This window comes from Anabas testudineus, chromosome 24 (genome assembly GCF_900324465.2).
Source record: "Anabas testudineus chromosome 24, fAnaTes1.2, whole genome shotgun sequence".
Taxonomy (NCBI): domain Eukaryota; kingdom Metazoa; phylum Chordata; class Actinopteri; order Anabantiformes; family Anabantidae; genus Anabas; species Anabas testudineus.
In genome coordinates, this window is record NC_046632.1 from 14417949 (window position 1) to 14435901 (window position 17953).

General features: G+C 39.9%; 1 protein-coding gene across 5 annotated transcripts in view; it reads right to left on the reverse strand.

Moving 5' to 3' along the window:
• fam184a (family with sequence similarity 184 member A) overlaps positions 1-17953 on the reverse strand; it is a 95069-nt gene that overhangs the window by 38061 nt on the left and 39055 nt on the right. For all 5 annotated transcript variants that reach the window (XM_026340725.1, XM_026340722.1, XM_026340720.1 and 2 more), the window contains exons 2-10: positions 16970-17089; positions 15766-15924; positions 14148-14387; positions 13782-13865; positions 12963-13214; positions 10210-10345; positions 9354-9535; positions 5657-5842; positions 79-201 (exon numbers count right to left, since the gene is read on the reverse strand). In XM_026340725.1, coding sequence (XP_026196510.1) covers positions 79-201; positions 5657-5842; positions 9354-9535; positions 10210-10345; positions 12963-13214; positions 13782-13865; positions 14148-14387; positions 15766-15924; positions 16970-17089 — 1482 coding nt within the window. The remainder of the gene's footprint in view (positions 1-78; positions 202-5656; positions 5843-9353; positions 9536-10209; positions 10346-12962; positions 13215-13781; positions 13866-14147; positions 14388-15765; positions 15925-16969; positions 17090-17953) is intronic.

Genomic DNA, 17953 nt, shown 5'->3' on the forward strand with positions numbered 1-17953 from the left:
TTTCAGCTGGTGACTAGAAAATGAAAGAATTCAATCCACCCTGAGTTGGTCAGAAACTTAAAGTTCTGTATCTTCTACCTCCTCGTTGGCTGCAGTGAGCTTGGAGGTCAGCTCCTCCTTCAGCTCGTCCAGCTGCTGCCGGAGCATCGTCTTCTGCTCCTCCAGTGAAAGGCGCTCCTTCTCAAACTGCTGCTCCAGCTCCTGTGGAAAACAATTAGAAATACATATCTGTCAAAACAGGAGATCAATAAAAATCAAAGAGGAACAGAAAGAAATTTCAGTCCAAGTTCTCTGAAATTGTGCGCGGTTCATTGGCATTTAAGATGTTTTTACTTCAACCTACACAACATACAGTATATGTGAAGTTAGAAATCCATTCTACAGTATGTAAAGTGATACTGAACCCCAGCACGCAATAACATGTACTCTGTGAAGCTGTGATTTCTCCAGAAAGACACTGTGACATCAACTGTGAACTCAGTATTCAATCCCTCACAAGCACTCTGCATATTCTCAGTCGCGCTGCAGAGCCACAACTTGCCTCCTTCTCTCCTCTTTGTTTGACATTACGTTCACAGCATTCATCTGTACAAATTCCTAAAAATACTTCAAACTATTTCATTGTCCTTGACAGAGAGATGAGAAAGCTCTTGCATTGTTACCATAATAAAGCTTATTATGTCTGCTGATGAATAGGGAACGATTTCTGTTATAGTGTGCGATGATTGCCGCTTTCCAAGGACAATTAGAGTTGAGGGAAATTGCTGTAATGTCAAATGAAATTGGCCACCAATATTCATTACACAGGAGGATGGAGTTTGTAATGATGTATAAAACACTGAGTGAACTGACTACAAGTTCCATAAAAATCAATGGAACTTCACACAAACGTATCTGAACGGAGGAAACAGTGGAAAAAATCACAAAATCATGTGGAACGCTTCATGATATTTTGTATTTCTGCCTTTTAAGGGGTTAGAGGGAGGAAAGTTTCTCTGCTGGCTATACTAACATTTCAATCTGTGATTCCTGCTGCTTTCCCTCCCTACTAGCTCAGTGTGGTTGCTTGCTTTAGGTTGAGAATGCTAAAACGTGCCTTTAAAAGTCCCATTGAGCTTTCTTACATTACTGATAACATGTCCCAACATGTGAACGAAAACCATGTTACGATGACACAATGATGATCGCTCCCCTGCCACACTTATGGTTTTAATTGCAGGTTCTGGGCAGGTAACATAAAATCAGCTCTTCAGAACGTTCGTTTTGAAAATAAAATGTTTACATTTGATAAAAGTGCTAATAAAAACTATGAGAAAACCAAAACAGAAAAGCTTCCACCAAAGACATGACTGGCTACTGATCGATTCCAAAGTCAGACAGGAAGAAATCTAACATGACTGATATGAATATCAGGAATCACACGTTACCGTGCAGCTCGATTCAGAGGACGAGGCTGAGGTAGAACCTGTTCATTTAAATTCCAAACCCAGCCTCCTCACAGACAACTCTCATTATAATTTAAAGTGATGAAAGAATCGAGGTGATGAAAGAAAAGATGATTAACTAGACGTGACAAAACTTGAATCAGACAAAAGAATGAAGCGAGGGAGAACAGAAGGATGAAGACGCATTTCTCCTCATCTTACAGAACACATATAAAACAGATGACTGAAGCAGCAGTGAGAGGATGTGAAATGAATGGATGATACTATTCACCTGCACCCTCCTCCTCCCTGTCACTTGTTTCCATCTGGACATGTCTACACCTACACTGACGGCCTAATCGTGAACAGAAGTCATCAATGGTGCAGCTAGGACCAGGAAGGCGAAAGTCTGCATATGGAACACATATCTAATAACGCTGCTTCTCTTAATGCAGCTGCACTGTGGAATATCATTTAAAACGCTTCCTCATTATGCAACTTTGATGCAAGAGAATATTTGATCACTTTCCTTCACATGGCTGTGTGTGAGTGGAATAAAAGACTCTGGAGATTAGGCATCATCACAGGGCTATTTTAGGCTAGTGGAAGTGGACGGCTTTGCTGCAGTAAAAAGTGACAGGCTGTGGTCTAGGAGAACTACGCTACAGACCCATCAGAACCATCGCAAGGGCCCGTTTGTAATTCTATGGATCAACAAGAACGTCTCATGTCAGTTATCAAGTCGTCAAGACGTTCATTCAAGGACAAAGAGAACAAGAGGATGAGTTCTTATCTTTCTTATTATGAATGAGTTGTTTTCCCTTCATAGATCCTTCTACCTCTCTAGTTCCCAAATAGAAACTCTCATGTTCAGCTAGAAAAGGTAATGGAGTAAAAATACTGTACATGCCATGGAATATGCAGTAGACAAGCAGTGTAAAAGCCCCTTCCAAGAATGTGTATATGCTGTATGTTTGAGCATGAGTCCTGTTAGGGTGGACACGCTCTGTGCAAAGTAAGTCACAATAAAATATTGATGGTGGAAGTTTTAGAAACGCACACATGCTGTTTGGCTGCAAGAGTCACATCCATCAGCGAGCACTCACATCCACCTCTTTCTCCATCACATCATTTTGTCCTAATTTTGATTACTTTACTCACTTTATATGCACCACTTGCAGTTTTATGTGCAATAAATGTCATCGGAGAAGAAGTAGGGCTGTAAATTCCCATCGAAACCCTCTGAAATGTCAAAACTCGGCTCGGCTTTATCCCCAAACTTCATCTGATTTCTTTAAAATGACTTTCTTGCTTAATATAATTAGTCAAATAGTCATTTCACATTTATTAACTAAAAAAATACAATAAATAAATAAATAAAAGTTGTAGTTTAAACACAAATCACTGTAAAAAACTGAAAACCTTTTATACGACTTCTCTCTTTTGCTGTGAATTTCCACACTTCCTCACACGTGTAGGTAGCGTGTTAATCTAATTACTGTTTTATTGTTTCATCCACAATGGCACGCTAAAGCTGCTGTGTGCAGGAGGAGTAGCAGTTTTAGCATCAACTAAAAATAGCACATGTGAGCGGCAACACACTAGTATCACCTGTGTGACTCACCATACGGGCTGCTCACACTCCCCACATGCGGCTCCCATCAATAGCCTTGGTCTTTTTAGATCTCTTTTGTAACATCATATCACGTTATGTGGCTGAGGTTCCTCTAGGTTACTCTGATTTGAACTAACCCAGGTTGTGTGCGCACAGAGGTGTTCTAGTTGGCATTTATGTGACAAATATAAATGTGCTCCCATGTGAGCAGGTTGCAGTTCCTCCTTTGTGTGTGCCAGCCGCTCAGTTACTGTTATAGCTCCTTTTGAGGTATTCAAGTCTGTAGACAACCTAAACAAAATGCATGATGAATGATTGTTTTGCAGTTATCTGAGCTTCTGACACTCGTCACACAGAAGCATGACATATTAATTTTAGACTTTAGACAAAATCAGCGTTCTTTTATCTTTTATATCACTCTGTGCAAATGCAGAACATCGATTCACCTAAGACCTAAAAGTTGCCTCTGGTTTTGATGCTGCTTACATTGATGGATGATGCTTTATGTAAATCAACAATTCTTGATCGTAGATCCTCTGAAAGCTCCTCTTTACGAGGCATGGCTTACATGAGCACATTGTCCGTATGCAAAACAAGTTTGAGTGCTTTTTGTCGAAGTAGCTCTAGTCAACACCTCCAAACTAATTTTCTCAACTTATGCTAACGACTCTAAAAGCAGGATAAGAAGAATTTAGATAAAGCCAAAAGGCAAACCTGTTCTCATCATGGGTGAAAGTAAGCTGGTAAGTCCAGTACTGTGTACCACGAAAACATGGGAAAGCAGCAGCCTGCTATAACCCACATTTAAAACAGTCTTGGTAACACTTTCAGCATCTGCTAACATGATGTCATATTTACCAACACACTCCTCATTAATTGCGTCTAAGCTGTTACAAATTGCCTCAGAACCTTCCACGTTGTGTTTTGCTCTTTCATTGCTGCTAGTTAACGTGAGTATGAGCTTCTGCCGACGCTCTGCGGCAGACTGATATCAAGGGCTGTGGGATTTTGGCACGCAGATGTTTGTCTCACAATCTCCCCAGAAGAATGTGTAGCAGAACAAGCTGTGATGGCTCATGATACACAATCAGACCAGTGTGTGAGGTGATGCTTTAAACATATCTGTGATTGGTTTTTAGCTATTGTTTCAGAAATAAATTAAAAATAGAAGGAAAAAGATCAATGTAACCCCCTTTGTGGAAGGTTGCCAAGAACATAGAAAAAGAAAAGTACAGAGAACTGTTCAAATGTTTATAAGACAAGACCGGTGCTGAAACTGAAAATGTACTGGATGAAGGTCGTTTCTACACATTGAGACGAAGTGTTTCTGAGGTGACAACTATGAGGACATGACCTGTATTTCAATTCCAAATAAATTGAGAGCCAAACTCAGTGTCCAGTGTCTCCTTTCACAATCTTATCACGAAAAGAAATAGAAAACACTACAAATTCACAGTTCAGAGTTTCAAGGCAAATAGCTGAAGTAAATAGCTGCTTTGCAGCTCTTGTAGCAGATGGTGCAGTCTGTGAACAACGTAGAGCTAGCTTGGAGGTTACACAGGCAGGCTTGTGGTAGGTTACTTGTTGAAAAACCTCAACCATCTTGTCTGGCAGGAAGTAAATGAGTACAGCTGTCTCCTCTCTGAGCAACCTGTTAGACAGCTCCAGCAGCAAAAGGTAGAGGGCTGAGATTATACTGGGTATGTTTATACAGAGGTGCTTGAATGTTTTTGAACCCCCCCCCCCCATTTCCTCTTTCCTTGATTGTAAAATGTGGGGTGGTAATAAGGTGTGAGTCTGGGAGGCCCTGCTTTATTTGAAGAGGAGATTGTTCTACCGAAGAATGGTTAAAGCAGAGGAATGGCCGAGCCAATTTCTGACCTTAATCCAAAGCAATGCTGTGGAAGGACCTGAGGAGTGGGTCAAAATCTCTCCAAGCTAAAACATATGCAGACGCCATAGGATGTCTGTCATTCATAATCACCACTTGTTTATTAACAACTATAACATCAACAGACTGAAGTGCTGTGGCAGGTCCAAATCATTTGGCAGAGAGCACAGAGACTGGGACAGATTGTATTCTGACTGAGTCATCTCTGCATATCACACTGTTCAATTTTAAATTACTTAATATCAGCTTTCAGTCCAACAATCTGTAGATCTGCTGCAGAGGAACAGCAGATTTAGGAATACTTTCGCTTTTACCGTCTATAAAAAGCGCTGCCGACAACAAGCATCCCAAAGACGCCATCTTTAAAACTTCCGATGAGCCCCGAGCTTGATGATGCAGGTTCAATTAAAACATCCAGCTGTTTGTTTTCCCCCGGCTTCGCTGATTACACAAGATGCAGCAATCTGAAAATGAGTCTTGTGGATTTTCATTCATTATGCCCACTGAACTCTTGCTCTCTCTCTCAAATGTATTCTTATCTCTTCTCAGTCCAACGATTATTTTATCTTAATCAAGGCAGAAGCAACATCTTTTTAAGACTTTATGTGTGTCCGATGTGTCAGTGACTCTTTCAGCAATGGATTAACATCAGCTCTACATATTGATTTAACCTTGGGAGTCCAGGAAAAGATGTGCACGTATGTGTTAGTGTACACGTGTACTCACAGCCAGCAGGCGGTTCTTGTCCTTCTCCGTGCTGTTGAGTGCATTTTCCAGGGTCACTCTATGCTTCTTGGCGACATCCTCTAGAGCTCGAGCTTGGTTGTCCTTCATCTGTCTAACCTCCTCTTCGTACTGAGTTTGCACGTTGTTCATGGCCTTCTCATGGGACGCTTTCTCCTCACGCAAGGTCTGACAAACAGAAAATAAATATGCATGAACACATGCATTTAAAATATGCTCGAAGGAAACAACACACACACACACACACACATTCACTGGGGTGACATTCACACCATATGCTGCATTATTCAGCCATAATGGCAATCATTACTAGAAACAGTCAAAGAAATAATTCTGCTTTCTGTCTGCATTCAAAATCACTTCACATTGATTTTAGTTTATTCCTTAAACAGTAAAACTCAATATCTGAAGACATGACAATCCATCCAGGATTAATGGTAGAGGGGTCACTTGTTAAGGAGCTGTGAAACCTATAATCAGTTGATTCTACAGTTGGAGTTTGTCAGTCGTGTTTTTGTCATCAGGGGAGACAAATTTAGTTAAGTGACCTTTCGTTAAGCCCTGGTGCTCTTAGTTACAGTTGCTATGCCTGTCAAGATGATAATGGTGGTGATTTAGTACTTGAAATTCTTAGTTATTTTCAAACAATGGGGCTTTTATTTCACACAAAGAAAACAAAAGGCTCCTTGTTGCTAGCCAACAACTGCCAGGTTTTGTAGCCGACATAACCAGCAGGTTGCAGATGTTATCATTTGTAATGTAGAGAGAGTTAGTAAATAAGATTAAACAAATAAAATGAACATACAACACTATTTGGATATTTACAAAACCAGACGAGGTTAGAGTTGTGCATTGCAGGTTTGATTTTTGATTATGTTTCAGATATATTAATGAATTTTGTGAGAATGAGGACTGAACAATACCGCTAACTCAGATAATAATTGTGTCAGGGGGTGGCCGGAGTGTAAAATGACCAAAAAGGAGCAGGACAGAGTCACTCACATTAGACGTTTAATCCTATACAGTAAATGAGTGAGGATTATTATATTTTCAGTATACAGTACAAGGTTACTGGTACTGTGTTGATTCTACATGGTAAAGTTTACAGTAAATAATGTGCATGTTGTATCATGACAGTAGTAGACATAGGAAATAAAATGCTCTAGAAAAAGTCTATTATTGTGTGAGTGAGGGTTCAGTCAGGATGATTTAAAGTGTGTGGATTAGTGACTTTGGTGACTCGTGAGTCAGTGGAGTTAAATCAGAAGAGAGCTGCCTCATAAATTTTAAATCAGACAAATAACACACAAAAGTGGTGAAATGGAAAAATAGAAAAGAGCCAAAAAGACGGCCACAGAGGAGAAAGATGAAGTCCCACTGATTGAAGTAGCTGCTGAGTTCTATATATCGTGTAATAGAAGAACAAATTCCCTCTATACAACAAACTGTGCACTGGGTTTTCCATTGTAACTTTGGTAGATTTTGAATAAATCCCAAAGAAAAAAGTGATTTTTCTTAGAAAACTAGGAAAAAATAAAATCTGTGCTCCATTTACTTTGGGTTTAATTAGGGGAGCAGCTGTTTCTTCAATGAATGGGTTGAACAAAATTGTAATTAGCCAAATCTTGCCAAAAAGAGCCACATGGCATCACTTATATTTACAAGACATTAAGAACAGGAAAGTACAATTAGCAAAAATGAGCAGCCTCTGACAATATGTCCTATCTGTGTCCTTTATCTAAAGTTTTTACCAAGATGGTCTGAATACTAATGCAATGACACTCAAACTTCTTGAGTGTTCTTTGTCACAGTTTCACTGTTTTAGAGCCCCCTTGAGGTATTCTGCTTCCATCTAAGTAAATACGATGTAGTAAAAATGATGTGAAACTCTTTTAGTGCATATTGAAGCAAATCTTTGTTTTGTGGCAGCTCAATATATCTAGGTTGTTTTCGACTTACACAAGATTTCTGACATTCACAGAAATGTTCAAGGTGCAAATCGATTCCACACCTTTCCTTTATCACCTGAGCTAAACTCGAGCAGATGCTGCAAAAAAGCTCAGAGGATCTTTCCAGCTGTGTCCTAAAACGACACCGAAGATGTTAAAACTTGTTTAAGTCATTCTCAGTGATCGATCAGTGCAGCTGCTGCACATCAGTCCCTCATTCGCAGTACGCTGCAAAAGATAATACACCTCTTCAAAACATGCACAATTTATACTGTTTAACAGTCATTAAAACTAGTGAGTATCTGGCAGATTATCAGACACTGGCAACAACATGAAACAACTTTCATCTGCCAGCAGGGATGCAATCATATTGGTGTGCAATAATTGCTCCAAACCAAAGGCTGCTTTGAAACTCTTCCAAGGAACGTCCATCAAAATGGTCAAACTGAGCAAGGCTGCTGCGTTATCATATGGCCCACACAAACCAGAGGGGCTAAACATCTCTCCAGCATGGCATGAAAACAAAACATCCTGCGAGGTCAAGTTCTTCTTTTGCAAAGTGGGGATGAGGAAAAAGCCAAAGAGTCAGCCACTGATAAAAACATGAAGTTTGTCTGCACTAGTTTGCCTCTACTGTTTTTCTTCAAGCAAATAAATATGGCCGTTTTTTTAATGTATGAAAACTCCAACGGCATTTCCTTTACTACCAATCTCATTACAGGAATGTCTGTGTGTTTAAAGCAGAAAATTACACCAAGGGATGTTGCTGCTGCAATAACAGAAAGGCACCATAAAGTTTAAGTGTGAGATCTTTTGTCATCCTCCAGGAAGACATTCAGATTCTCAGCAGCCTCACTCAGTGGGAGAACTCTCCCAGCTCCCAGAGGATTACACTGCACAAATGTCAGAGATAAAGGGATGGGAAAACACACATGAAGCAGCAACACTTGACATTTACTGTCGACGGTGGTTGGTCTGCTGACTACACTGTTTCTTAAATCATTTGACCTTTAAGCGTCTTGGTTTTTAAAAAGAAGACTAACTTGCTTTTTTTCAAAGTCTGTAAATGCAATGATCGGCAGGCTTGACTCTTTCAATAGTGATGGTCGTGGATCCTGTTGTGCTCTTTGCAACATTAACCTTGTTGCTTATGTAAGATTTATTTACTTCCTTCATCTGCAGAAAGATTTCTGCAAAAATAAATGTCTTTATGCATATTATCTGTCTAAAATGTTGTGTGCTCTACTATTAAAGTCAAATTAAAGTCAAATAATCCTTTTACATTTGTAAAGACTGGCTTTGGGCTGAACCTTATTAGAGTACACTAGGGGATCGCTGGCTCTGTAAAAGGTTAAATACAGTAATTGAATAAGAATGAATGGGTTTACTCTCATTTAGGTGCAAGTAAGAATTAGAACTGCTTCAGGGCCCAGAGGGCGGTCATTTACTTTTCTTCTTCTTTTTGGACTTTGGGGAGTTTTAAGGAAAAATCTAAACTCAACAATGACGACTGATTATTTCTATGAACTTATGTTCATATGTTATTATGCAAGGACAAAATGTGAGCACAGCATTTATTAACAGTTGTTGAATTTTTAAGATGATAAACACGTCTGAAGCAAAGTCTACAGAAAAGTTCAGTTGCAGCATCTTGATGTCTTATTGGTTATTCAGAACACAGTTATTCCGGCCTGACGTGAATATAAAACACAACACACACACACACACACCTTCTCCAAGGACACGATCTGCTGTTTCTGTCTTTCGTCCAGGGCTTGGCTCTGGCTTTGCAGGGCCTCCCTCTCTTCTTCCATTCTCAGGACCTTGTCCTTCAGCCGGCTCCGCTCGTTGTCCAGGTCTCTGATAGCTGCTTCCTGTGTCATCTGGGTGGCCTGCAGGCTGCTTATCTGACCTATTATAAAAAAAAAAATGAAGCCACCAGGCATGAGAACAATTTAATTAATAAAGTTAATTCATGGTCGTACACATGAAAAATACATTTTACCCAGCATTGACTGAAACTGAGGCGGTGCTGACAGTGGTCCACTGAAACCACCAACATCTTTAACTACAGGAATCAAAAATAAGAGTTTATAGTTTTAATAAATAAGGACTTATGATCTGCACTTGCTGGTAAATGTGACTGAGACTTACTTGTCTTACTCACATGAAGGAACTCCAGTGGAAAGTGAAAAGATATACTCATTGAGCATGAGGAGCTCATAGGAGCTAATGGGCCGAGAATAATGCTGCACTAAGTCGCTGCTATTGCTCACACACATTCAGACAGTAATGTTTATGTAATACTGTTGTTCTGAATGAGAACCATCAGCAGATATCTAATGTTATTCTTACATGTAGTGATTTACCCAATGCACAAACACGCACACCTTAAACTTAAACCGGGCATAACTGATTAGAAAACGACACTGGAAACACCCTTAGCCTTGATAAACAGCAATATGCCAGCAAAGTGTTACAGGCCATGAAGCCTCAGATAAAATGAGAGGAGGTGTTAGTGGATATGTTTGCACAAAAGGACAGGATGGAGAGGAGAGGAGAGGAGAGGAGAGGAGAGGGTCTTACTGGCTTTGAGCAGTATTTCAGTCGCTTGTTGCTGAACTCGATCTCTGGCTGCCTCCAGTTCACACTCGGCTTCCTTCTGACGGATCTCCACAATCTCTGAGTTCTGGGTGACCTCGTCCAGCTGCTTGGTTAAGTCCTGTAGAGGAATCAAATCAACACAGAAAAGAAGAAAACGAAATAAAACACTGAGACCAAGTGATTGAAAACTAGAGTCAACGAGAACAGTCAAGCTCACTCGCAGACATTTAATCAAATAACAATGTGAAAACAATATGAGTGAAAGTGAAAGAGACTGCTCATAAAAACCTTCAGAGCAACATCTGTGACCCCCCTTTTGATTGGTTGTCTAGGTTTTTACCCTTGAAAAGGAGTAAATTTGTGCAATTCACACCTATGTACAGGTTGTTTCTGGCTTTAAGGATGCTGTAATTCCATGAAGCAATGAACCAATTTGAGAAGAAAAACCGTCACTGATTAATTTGATTACTGCTCTGTAATGAGCTTTTCTATTTGCAGCCTTCATCATGTCTTTTAAATTAATTTCATTTGGCCATATTTAAAGAAATTAGGAAATTTTAAAAGGCACAAAAAAAAAGTACTGGTGAAATACAACTTCTAATACTGAAGATTACGTATGTAAGTGATGATGACTGCTGCCCAGTTAAAAACATCTATACTAGGGAGAGACATGACATGCGCACACACACACACACACACACACACACACACACACACACACACACACACACACACACACACACACACACACACACACACTGTGATTTAGCACTCTGTAAGAACTCATGAGAGGCAATTTCACATCTTTCAATCCCATCAAACAATCTGCCTCAAACTTAATTACTGCTGCTGTGGCTCAGACAATGAAACTTCAGTGTGATAATAACCACTGAGGAGTCGCACAAATTAGAGTTGTGCGTGCGTGTGTGTGGGTCTACGTGTGTTTTTTCAAGTTGTAGTATGTGAGCATTAAGTTTAGACAACAGATATTATATTTCTTGTGCAATCCTGGAGCACCAGTCGGGCCTGACTTCCTCAAAGTCGCTGTTAGATGGTAGATTAAGATCTGTTTTTTGGAGAAAATTCAGATGTAGTTGAGGTTCAGGTTAGATGTTGTGATGGTTTAAAGTCACAAACTATGTTGGTCTGTGTGCAGTAATGTGGTAGCAAATTGTCAGTATAAAGAAAGCTTAAGTATATTAGGAGTACATTTAAATTAAGGCTAGGATTGGGTGAGGGTAGGAATACAGACTTAGAGGGTCCTCACAAGTACAGTATAGTGTAGTTGTGAGTGCCGGATTGAGTAGATTAAAAAGTTAATTACGCTTCTCAGTGATTAGGATCTAAAAGAAGAATCCTTGTTCAGATGGGAATTACATTCACACTCGCGTCATTTAAGACACCCTCTCGTCTCACCACACACACCACACACACACCACACACACACACCACACACACACAACACCAACCACACACAACACACACACCACACACACACATGAGCTTGTCCAATCACCTAAGGACCGAGTGAAAGCGCCATTAATAGAGCACTGGAAACTGTGTTTTATATGATTTCCTGTTTTATCTTAAAGCAGAGATGCTCATGGAGTGAAGTATTTAGTGCAAAGACTGTGACAGCAACAATTTAACATGGAGTGGAATATTTCACTTGGGGGATTATTTGTGATTGTTGGCCATGAATTAGTCTGCCTTGGTTACACCAACTCATCATTTGCTTGCATTTCTTTGCAGACGTCCAAATTATAAGCTAAAGAAGGATGACAGAGAACACAGAAGGAAGGAGCTGTAGCATCCTGACACCAATCACTTGTACAGTAATTATATCTAGTGAATATTTTGATTTGAACTGGTGCAATATTTGAATTTTCACCAGTGAAAAGATATTTAGTGAAGACAATCAAATGTCACTCCACTTGGGTGAAATGCAACCTTTGTGGAAACCCAATAAATACTGAGTATAGGGAGGAGGAATACTACATAACTGAATATCATGAAATTTCTATTGTGGCGAAATGCTAAGATTAAAACATTTGCTGTGAGCTTGTTAAGGTTATATTAAAATCTATTATCTCCCAAGAGTGAAATCTCAGCAGGACTGAAAGGATTAAGAGATATGTTCATAGACTGATGATGTTATTACGAGATTACCGTGATGTCACCTTAGCAACGACAAAACATATTATACTACATAGTGTATGACGGGCTAAAAAAGACAGGATCTAATTGTTTTTACCCTGTGATATCTCGTCCTGCATCTTGTATCACATGACAGGATCTGCAGAAGCTGTCAAGTGAAGTTGATTTCACTTCTCTGCGAGGCTGCTCTGTTGTTGTTTCTTTATCTGGGTCTAGTTAATTGCTCTGATAAGTCATGAAATTATTAACTCCAGGCACAGTGACTGCTGACCTTGATCATATTCTCAGTCACACAGAGAGGGAGACCCCTTCCTGTCTTTTGTGCAATCACTGATAATTTCACACAATCTTCAGAGCATAACAACAAAACAGACCTACTTAATCAATTCCCCCTGAGCACATGTCAACTTTATTTCCAACAGTGGTGATAATCATGTGAGTCTACTTCAAAAAACCCAGAGCAGATCATTTCAAAATAAACACAGCATTGCTATTTCTCACATGTAAATAAGTTACTTAATGCAGTTTTAACACCTTTGTCTATAGTGACTGAAAAGCTGTTTGTGGTTCGGACTCACCTTGATGTTGCTCTCAGCCGTGGTGAGTGACGTCTGGAGCTTGTGGGACTTCTCCCGGTTTTCCCGTGCTTCATCTGTTACCCTTGCCAGCTCAGCTCTCAGTTTTCCCAGGGTTTTCTGAAGCGCTGCCTCCTGAGTCTGAAACTCCCGTCGCAGCTCGGCCTCAGTGCGTTTCCATGCCAACAAGTTGTCGGCAGTCAGCTGCTGGGTTCTTTTCATGGCCTCCAGCTCGCGTTCATAAAAGGCCTGAGCCTGGTGACAGACAAACTGGTGTGAAGCTATCATCACAGTGGAAAATACCTAAATCCAAATAGCTTAATGGCGGTATAAAACATAAAGCAATAAGCCTCGAGCATGGACACTGTGGCTAATTTTTCTTTTTTTCCTTTGTTGTCTTCATGGAAATTTGGACTGAATTTTGGGCAGCTTGAAATCCTTTCTCGTCATAATGCAATCTCACGCTCAAACAATCACTGAAAGTGGAAGCTGAAGCCAAAGTGATTTGGCTGATAGTGTTCACTGCCAATGAGGATGTTATTTATTGAAATTAATAGCTTCTAAATGCAGTCCTTAAATTCTTCCATTCTGCTTTTGTTGTACACAAAACTGTAGGTCTCACAGTCTTTGCTCTCAGCAAGGTCAAGATAAGAGCGGCAATAAATGTAATTGTCTGGATATTTAGTCTATTTTACTTCAGACAACACCTTGGAGTGGAATAAATTCTAGTTCCAGATGAGATACTGCATGTGCACAGCTGTGTACTGTGGTATTAAATTATTTATCATAAACAACAAATGTCCCCCAGAGCTGTTGTAGTACCTTGCTGAGTTTGGCCTCATATTCCTCCACTAGTCTCTTCTTGTCTTGTTTAAGCTCCTCCACTCGCTCTGTCAAAGAATCCACCTGTAACAAATCAGTGTAACAGGTAAAGGACAGTAAAGAAAAGACAATCAGTAAACATCTAACCTAACAGTGGTCCCACATACAAAACAAGTACAGTATGAAAAGTGTGACTAGAGCTGCTCTGGGCTTGATGGAGCAGGTTCAAGTACCAGCTTGTACACAAACAGTTAATAACTTAATAATCACTGCTGTCCCACTTTCTTGAGGTCCTCCTTGTAGTGATTTAGCACATTGCTTTGGCTTTGAGGAGCTGCTCTACTTCTGCAGTAGTTAGCGTGTTACCTCAGCTTTATGGAGCTGTCCCAGTTTCTCCTGGTCTTTACTGTAGTTTGCGTTCTGGCTCTGGTGGCTGCGGAGGAGCTCCTGGATTTCCTGTCTGTGCTGGGCCTTCAGCTCCTCCAGAGCAGTCTTCTTCTCCTGCTCAAACTGGGTCTGGGCCTGGCTGAACGTACGCAGCTTGTCTTCAAAAGACCGTCGCATCTCCTCCACCTCCCTTGACATGGACACTACACGCTGCGTGTGCTGCCAAAGAAGACAAGGATAAAGGAGCGAGTTAACAGAAGGATTGATTTATGGGTTTGTAGGCGTCTTACACACTGGGAAAACGTAAAAAAAAAGCTCATGGACAGGTGGTGAATTACTGGCTTGGGGGAATCTGACCTATTGGTTGCCAACCTGCCTGCTCTAAATTGGCTCTGCAAACACAGCAAACACACTGTTTGAACAGTAAGTTATAGGTCGAGGTCCAAAATATATCAAGACAAATCTCACATAGCATTAATGTCTGATGTCAGACAATATTAATATTCAATAATAACAATTTATGATTGGAACTGTGCATTCTGAAACCACTGTATCACAGCATCAATTAATATGTTTACACTGGAATTACCTATTGCTGAACCCAAATATCTAGATATTTATTTATTAGAATTCATTGGTGGCACAACTATCATAAATGGAAATGGAGTGATAGACCGAGAGACATGACAAATGACCACTCTGCATGGTGGAAGTGACCACGAGCCTGAACACTGCGTTTGCATCTGGATACATAAACCATGTCGGGCTGCTACGATGTGAATAAGACGAGACGTTTGCTTTTAGCAGAGAACGTGGACAAACTAACCTTCCTTTCACACAACAGGAAGAGTGTTTAAGATTTAGTGAGCCAGCTGTGTGATTATAATTTATTTGGTCTTTGGCAGTAACTGAATTTGTAGATGTAGATGTTTTTAGTGTGCTATACTGTTCAGCTTCCTGCCCAGACCAAAGCTCTTGATATTTGCTAATTAACATAACCGAAGCCCAACAAGTGGTATTTCGGAGAGGCATAAAAATGATTAGGTGTCCTTCCAGTTTCATTTACCTAGGTGACAGGAAAAGATTTTAACACCAAAGACCATAAAGCAGCTGTGCAGAAAGTGGGTTTTTGTAGTGTTTATCACGTCCATGATCAGTTAAAGCAGTAAATCATTTGGTTGTGAACAGTTTTAGGTATCTGGAGTAGCTTAACCGTTATTGGGTAACATGTACAAACAGCAACTGGGAGGATCAAGATAACCTGAAATCATATTTGAGATCCAGCCAGCAGAGATGTGTAAACAGTATATAACTAAAAGTAGTGCTCCAATTATCATCTGGATCTCAAATGGTACAAAAATAACTGGCTAAAATGGAGCCTAAGGGAGTGCTGATCACTACTGTACTACTACTAAGTCAAGCATCCAGAGCAAACCACACAGAGAGGATGTTGATAGACAGATACTCTTCAGCCTCACAGCAGGACAAACAGAAAACAAACAAACATTAGCACCGATTACCTGCAGCTGTGACTGCAGCATCCTGCTGAGCACATCTGCCTCGTAACACAGATACAATACACAATTCCACGGTCTACCTGAGCCTCAGTGCAAAGCTGCATGTCCTCCACCCTCTGACGGTAGCTCTCGAACTCAGCCAGCGCCTGTCTCTTCATCCTCTCATGGAGCTCCATGGACTCCTCCAGAGACTGGATCCGCCTCTTCAGGTCCATCTCATCGCTGATCTTGCTCTTATACTGAAACAAATGTTAGACACGCTGCATCCTCAAAATGTGTTGTTTGAATATGTTCACAGTATTTGGAAAAATCTAATCCGCTGTAATGTGTTAGAAAATGTTCAAAATCCACCATTGACATTTTTAGATGTTCTGCTAACAAACAAGCACTGAACAGAAAATATAAACCTTAGTGACAGCAGATTGGATAGATTGATGACTTTTTGACTTTTTTAAAAGATACATGAATATTAAAATATACTGAATACAAGAAGTACAAGTTCAACTCATTACACCGCATTTAAAGAACTCCAGTGAACCTTCCCTCTAGACATGTCTATACATATGTTCAAGTTTAGTTGCAGTGTTGTTTGGGAAGAAAGTCATTCGCATTAGGAATGATGACATATAGACCTAAATAATTCATATTTAGTAAATATAATATTGATGAATGTAACCTCAGGTGTCATGTGATGGCGTGGAGCTACAGTACAGGGGAATCATGCAGATTAGTTTACAACTGCAGGTGACTGTAAGATATACAGGTAAACTTTCTCATCTTGACTGACGTGAATGGGACTCCTGCTGACCACACTGAGTCATGTCTAAAGGGGCCCTTTGGCGGTTCAAATCATATCTTAAATCATTTAAACCCATGCCATGCAAAACATCTCTCCACCAAAATATCTATTTAAACTGAAAAAGTTATTTATATCTCACGAGTTGTCAATTATCCTAAAAGTAATTATATTAAATTAATTATTCCTCCCTGGAAGCAGTGATTGATTACATTACTTATTTAAATTAATGTTCATTTAACTCCCACAAAATTGCTTTCTCTCTCACCTCAAATATCTGCAAATTAGCGCCCTTCCATATAAACATCCAGAAAACCAAGAATCAATAGTATTAAATGGCCTCTTTGCATTTAAACTGCATATGCACATGAAGAAAGTTAACTTCTGATATTTTTTTTACCTTCACTCTGTAAAGACTGGTTCAGAATGTAAAAGTGATTCAGAATCTTCTTAGTAAAAACTATAAATATAAGATAAGCAGTATAAACCTGTAGTATCTTCTCTCTGGTCTCAGACAGGATCTGTTGCACCTCTTCTTCATGGGCTTCCTTCAGTGTGGCGATAGCTGCCTCATGCTCGTCATTTTTTGTGTTCAGTGCATAGATAACCTGCAACAGAGAAGAAGGAAACACATCAGCTGTAAAATATCTACACAATCAGGAGTTACTGCAGTATTCATACTGGTGGGAGAGTGAACATGCATCTCACAGCTCATGTTTAGCCAACATGAATAACGTTAGAACTGATGTGCGGTGAACATCACTCTTACAGCATTCTGTGGTGTCTCAAACCTAAAGTTCCTTACTGGATGCCATTATAAAATATATATTCATATAGCCTGGCTTGTAGGTAAGGTAAGGCTGGACCATTTTGTATTATTTGTAAGCACTTTAATAAATGGATAAATATCTGCAAAGAAAATAAATGTTCACTTCAGGTTCCTGTTTTAATGTTGCTGTGCTGGCAATGTTCAGACATCCTATAAAAACCTTTGTCACAGTTTGCATTAATCATTTATTACATTTTTCTCAAATCAGCTCAAAACAGATGCAAATGCAAGGAAGACATGAAGTCAGCAAAGTAATGTAAATTACTGCTTTATTATAATGCTGTGTACATTATAATCTGTGGTCCTGTACATGCTGTAGCTGGTATACAACTTCATACTGTATATTCTGCAGAAAAGCTTCCAGTCCATGCTTTGATGTTTCTAGTATTAACTCAGAAGCATCAGGGGTGCCCCACAGTCATAAATTAGAAATCATGTATTGCTGGGGATAAAAATATCACAAGCAAACTGTTGTGCATGAGATTGACCTTTAAATCCATCCCAAAAATACATGCAGCCATCCAGAGAGACATAATCTGACAGCACAGTGATCCCTGCTCACACAGAAAGAGAGAGCGAGGGAGGACTGAAATGGTTTTTACATGTCCGCATGAAAAACCATGAGACACGCTTCCCGCTTGCT